The sequence below is a fragment of the Tenrec ecaudatus genome, chromosome 2, assembly GCF_050624435.1.
Source record: "Tenrec ecaudatus isolate mTenEca1 chromosome 2, mTenEca1.hap1, whole genome shotgun sequence".
NCBI lineage: Eukaryota > Metazoa > Chordata > Mammalia > Afrosoricida > Tenrecidae > Tenrec > Tenrec ecaudatus.
This window is the reverse complement of record NC_134531.1, coordinates 75,941,927-75,947,954: the sequence shown is the minus strand read 5'-3', so window position 1 is coordinate 75,947,954 and position 6,028 is coordinate 75,941,927. Positions and strand designations below refer to the sequence as shown.

General features: G+C 41.6%; 1 protein-coding gene across 1 annotated transcript in view; it reads left to right on the top strand.

Annotated features, from left to right (window-relative positions):
- Window positions 1-6,028, top strand: part of DMGDH (dimethylglycine dehydrogenase) — a 302,254-nt gene that overhangs the window by 220,345 nt on the left and 75,881 nt on the right. Inside the window, exon 4 of the mRNA XM_075541210.1 lies at window positions 4,260-4,434. Within this exon, the coding sequence (XP_075397325.1) occupies window positions 4,260-4,434 (175 nt within the window). The remainder of the gene's footprint in view (window positions 1-4,259; window positions 4,435-6,028) is intronic.

Genomic DNA, 6,028 nt, shown 5'->3' with positions numbered 1-6,028 from the left:
TGACCACGCACAGCACTGCAAACTGGAAACAGTACCACGGGCTTCCCCATGCCGAGGCCCATCTGCCCCACTCCATTCCCCACCAAGGGCTATCAGCAAAGTCTTCTGTATTCATCCAGCGATGGCCTATACATAGACAAATGCTGGTGTGTGTGTGTGTGTGTGTGTGTGTGTGTGTGTGATGTTGTGTTTTATTGGCACAAAACAACAGTATTGAAACAAAAAGCAGTTCTTGTGAATTCGCGCTCCTAGCGATACCGTGTGTGTCAGAGTGGAAAATCTGCTCCAGAGGATTTTCAATGACGGCTTTGTTTTGGTCGCTTATCACCAGGGCTTGCTTCCGAGGCGCACCTAGGTCCATTGAAACTGGTTAGTTCTCAGCTGAAGCCTTTAACCAGTGGCACGAGGACGCACGCAGGGACTCCTTTGAGTCAATTGGCTATGTTGTTAGGTGCCTGTGAGTCACTTCCCGGGCAGCCCAATGTCCAACCACCCTGTGGATGGCCGAGCCTGTGGCATCTTCATAATCATTCCTACCTTTAAGCCCAGGGTTGTGGCCACTGAGTGGATCCATCTCACAGAGGCCTTCTTGTTCACTAACCCACGCTCTTCTTCAGGGACTAGTCTCTCTTGATAACATGCCCGAAGTATGTGAAGCCCTTTCCCCATCCTCGCTTCTAAGAAGCCTCCTGGCTGTCCTTCTTCCAAGACAGAGTTGTTCCTTCTTCTGCTTGTTATTGTAGTTGTTGGGTGCCATTGAGTCAAGTCAGACCCACAGCGACCCAGAGCACAACAGAAGGAAGCCCTGCGCGGCCCTGCACCACCCTCACCGTGTTCCTGGGTCTGAGCCCGTCCACGGCAGCCAGCGTGTCCACCCAGCTCATGGAGGGCCGTCCTCCTTTTCCTTGCTCCTTTACCAAGCTTGAAGTCCTCCTTCTGGCAATTCATGCTGTATTCCACATTGTCCATCAGCGTTCTTCAGATTCCCTTACGCATTGCTCAGCGTTCACGTGCACAATGATGGACAAGGCCATACCTTGGTCAGGCGCTCCTTATTCCTCACTGACACTGCCTCCCACCCCCCACTTGTTAACACTACAAAGAGTTTTTGTTTTTGGAGCAGATTTGCCTACTATAATACATCGTTTGATTTATTGACTGCTGCTTCCATGAGCATAGATCGTAGATCCAAGCAAAATGAAATCCGTGCCAACTTCAATCATTTCCCCACTGGCTAACGTACACCTATCTTTTTACAGTTATCAATATGTCTGTGTTCTATATCATCCCCTATTGATTTACAGTATTCTTTTTACCAGCCATGTGGGTTTCATCCTATCATTATTCCTTAATACAATTAAGCAGTGATCTTTTGATTAATATTTAGATTGTTTCCAGGTTTTTGTTACTGACAAAAAATGTGGGTGTGATTTTCTTATGTACTTTCAATGCACTTGAGAGGCTGTCTGTAGAATCCATTTCTAACATTGACATTGCTAGAAAAGGGTCGCGTGCATTTTAAATATTCAGAGACAAAGCCAAATCATTCTCAGAATCAGTGGCGGCAAGCTGCATGCCCACCAGCACTGCGTGAGGGTTTGTGGGCCCACATCTTTCCTGACACCAAGAGTAGCAAGCTTTTTAATCTTGGCTGAATCTGACAGATGAAAACGGTGCTCCCTGTCTGTCCTGTGCACTTACTGAAATTGAGTGATGCTGAGCTTCTTTGGACTCTTTCTGTTGACAGATGATTGGAGACTGCAAGGTAAGGCTTGTGTTTATTAATTAGCACCACACAGCATTGTGCGTTGATGCAATATTTATTTTACATGTTGTGACCTGAAATTCTGGAATCCTAAATTTAGTTTTAAGTTCTACCCATCCATATATCCACCCATCCATTTTTTCAGTCAACAAGAATTTTCTGGGTATCTGTGATGTGGTGGGCTTGTTCTTAGAACTGGGGATACAGTAGTCACCAAGTCACAGGGAGTATTCTATCAGTTACGTAGGATGTGACTTACACTTCTGAATGTCAGCTTCCTCGTTTGTACAATGAGGATGCTAGCGCATGCTTTGCCTAACTCGCAGGATCATTGTCAGTGTTAAACAAGAGAAGAAATGTGGAAGTGTATTGTAAACAGTAAAATGTCACTTAGCCCATTGCTATTGAGTGGATTCCGATTCTGAGTGAATCTATAGGATAAAGTAGAACTGTACCATAGGGTTTCCCAGGCTGTAATCTTTCCTTGACTTGTATAATCTTACCTCATATTTCTCCTATGAAGCAGTTGGTGGGTTTGAACTGCCAACTTTTGGTTAGCAGTTGAGTGCTTAATCGCTGAACAACCTGGGCTCCTTAAGACATCCCATAGATGTTTATAACATTAACAATACTTTAATTGAGTGCAAATTGAAGCAGGAATTTGGCCAAATGGTATTGCTCTGTTTTAAATTGCTTGGACATTGAAATATACCTCAAGTAGAAGTTTCATCTCTTCAATAGTGTGCAGTTTTATACTGAATAAATATTAATGGAAATGATGTATGTCTAATGTATGCTCTTCATAGACTCAATTCCAAACAATCCAGATGATGTTTCCTCTGGGGAAGCAGCTGGACAAGCACACTGGCAGTTTAAAACTTTCCATTTCTAATAGAAGATAGGCAACCGGGGTTTCTGCCTATCTCTGACTCTATTTGATCTCGAGTGTTTTCACAACCATCTCAGATTACTTCCCAATGGCATTTAAGATCATTTATATACAGTTCACTAACATTATGTTATGCTGGGCAGAAGGAATAATATTTGTTCGATAATGCTTTATTATCAAATGAAACCTTCATAATTTAATTTTACAGATGAAGAAATTTTAATCCTTTGAGTAAATGTTCCTAAAATAATCAATTAGATGGGAGTCTCAAGCTCGGGCTTTCTGAGCTGAAATTCTTTATTCTTTATGTTCTACCCAGCCATGTCCTGAGCAAATAATATATATGGGTATAGATACATCTATGTATATAGTACATATATTCACTTCTATTCATTTGCCACCACTGTAATGGTTTCAATTAGAGTACAAGATATCCCTAGACTATTTGCAATTTTATTTCTGTGTTAAGTAGTCAGTAGTCATAAGTATATTATTTTATTTCTTAAGCACACAAAGAAATGACAAAAGTCACTTCTGAGTTGGTTAAACCAAAGTACTGGAATATCACGTGACTCTAGATAGTAAGAAAGTGCTCAAAGAATCCTGGATCATGTCAAAAGGATGCAGGAGTCAACTGAAAGACTCTTTTGATGGCCAAATTGGGGCAATGTTGCATTAAAATAAACTCAGGATAGTAATGGGTTGTATCCCATAGAATAACAAGTGTACATGAATTTATACTAATTTAAATAAACAAGAAAACCAGGAAGCAAGGAAAGTACTTCTTTACCGTTGACTGTCAACTATACATTTAAACTCTTCAAATGTACATCTAAAGAATGTTGGAATTGAAAACTATCAATAGGTGCTAAAACCAATAAGTGAAAGTTTGATAAGGAATGGGATATTTGTATAGTCTAAAAGCATCACATATACTTATAAAAATTACTTCATTTTAAACAGGTCTTCTTACTAGTATTGGGATAAACTAGTATCACATTCCTTTAAAAAAGATGGACACATCACTTCAGTGGTATTTTTTTAAAACATTTTATTAGGGGCCCATACAACTCTTATCACAATCCATGCATATACAAACATCAATTGTATAAAGCACATCTGTACATTCTTTGCCCTAATCATTTTCTTTTCTTCTTGCTGAAAATGGTTACCTCGATCTAACTGGTGGAAAGACCAGTCAAATCCGAATGAGATGCATTCTATAGAACAACTGACTAGTACCCAACTATGTCAAGATCACGAAACACAAAGAAAATCTAAAGAATGGTCTCAAATTAAAGGGGTCTAAAGGGGCAGTGAAAGATCCCAGGTGGCTCAGTGGTTAAGTATTCAGCTACTAACCCCAAAGGTTGATGGTTTGAACCCACAAACCATATAAAAGAAAAATGTGACAGTCTCCTTCTGTGAAGATTACTGTCTTAGAAACTCTGTGGGGAAGTTCTACTCTGTCTTATAGGGTCTCTCTGAGTCTGAATCAATCAGTGGTACACAACAACAAAGAAACAGTAAGTGACTAAAAGCATCTTAATTGAACAAAGTCATCATCACCTAGTTAAGTAACCACTAAAATATATTGTCTTCCAGAGGGGAAAGACCACCCTTATCTACGGAGCCCAAATGGAAAGACCAAGCAGAAACAGTGATCGTTGGCGGTGGCTGCGTTGGTGTGAGTCTGGCTTATCACTTGGCCAAAGCAGGGATGAAGGATGTGGTACTTCTGGAGAAATCAGAGCTCACCGCCGGATCTACCTGGCACGCAGTAAGAATGACGCCTCAAAATTGTTACATGGAAACTAATTATCATTCTGAATGGTGTGCTAGTGCAATCGATTCCCTCCCCCTGTGTAACTCACCATGACAAGCTTTTATTATTTGCTATTATTATAGTCTTCACCAGGACAAGGGGAAGACAAAGATGTATTATCCAGATAGGGGAGACCATTGGCGCAAGGTCATAATGGTGCCCAAGGGTTTGTTGGGATACAGAACCTTAGCAAGGACTTTAGCAAGGCCAGGGGGAAAACTTCCACACACGCGTGTTTGGTGGCAAATCAAAGTGTCATAGTCACAGGTGGGGTTTCTGGAGCAGGAAATGGGGCCCTGATTCGGATATGTCTATTGCGGTAGACAGAAGGACTTACAAAATTGGTGCTTACAAGATTGGGCTTCCCCAAGGCAATCAGGGCATGGCTCACATCTATATGATCCCCCACCCCCTTATGATGATCTCCATCAAGAACACCCTAAAGAAAGCCCCCCAGGGGGATTACTTCTCCCTGGACTTACCAGATGGGTGAAGGGAATGCCCTTTCCACTGCACGAATAACAAACATTTTTTTATTAAATACATTTATTGGGGGCTCTTACATCTCTTATCACAATCCATACATTCATCCATTGTGGCAAGCACATTTGTATATATGTTGCCATCATCATTTTCAAAGCATTTTCTTTCTACTTGAGCCCTTGGTATCAGCTCCTCTTTTTTTCCCCTCTCCCTCTCCCACTCTACCTCCCTCAAGAACCCTTAATAAGTTTCAGATTATTATTTTCATATCTTATGTTGACCTCTCTCACCCTTCACCCAGAATTCTGTTGTTCGTCCTCCTTGGAGGAAGCTATATGTTGATCCTTTTGGCAGATTCCCCTTTTCCCCCACCTTCCCCTTATCCTCCTGGCATCTCTATTCTCAATGTTGGCCCTATCTATCCTAGATTCCCTGTCTTGCGGGCTCTTATCTGTAGTAGTGTGTATGTTCTGGTCTAATCCAATTTGTAAGGTAGAATTGAAGTCATGATAGTGGGGGGTTGGAACATTAAAGAACTAGAAGAAAGTTGTGTGTTCCATTGGTGCTATACTGCACCCTGACAGGGTCATCTCTTCCTTGTGATCCTTCTGCGAGATGTCCATTTGTCTACAGATGGGCTTTGGGTCTCCACTCCTGTCCCAGCTCCCCCTTTCACATTGATATGATTTTGTTCTGGGTCTTAGATGCCTGATACCTGATCCCATTGACACCTCATGATCACACAGGCTGGTGTGCTTCTTCCATGTGGGCTTTGTTGCTTCTCAGCTAGATGACCACTTGTTTATCTGCAAGCCTTTAAGACCCCAGACACTATATCTTTTGATAGCTGGGCACCATCAGCTTTCTTCACCACATTTGCTTATGCACCCATCTTTTCTTCAGCGATCATGTCAGGAAGGTGAGCATTACCAAATGCTAGATTTTTAAAACAAAGTGTTCTTGTGTCGAGGGAGTACTTGAGTCAGGCCCAATGTCCATCTGATACATTGATTCTTAACATATAGATATAAGTACATAGATCTATTTCCCTCTAGCATAACACACT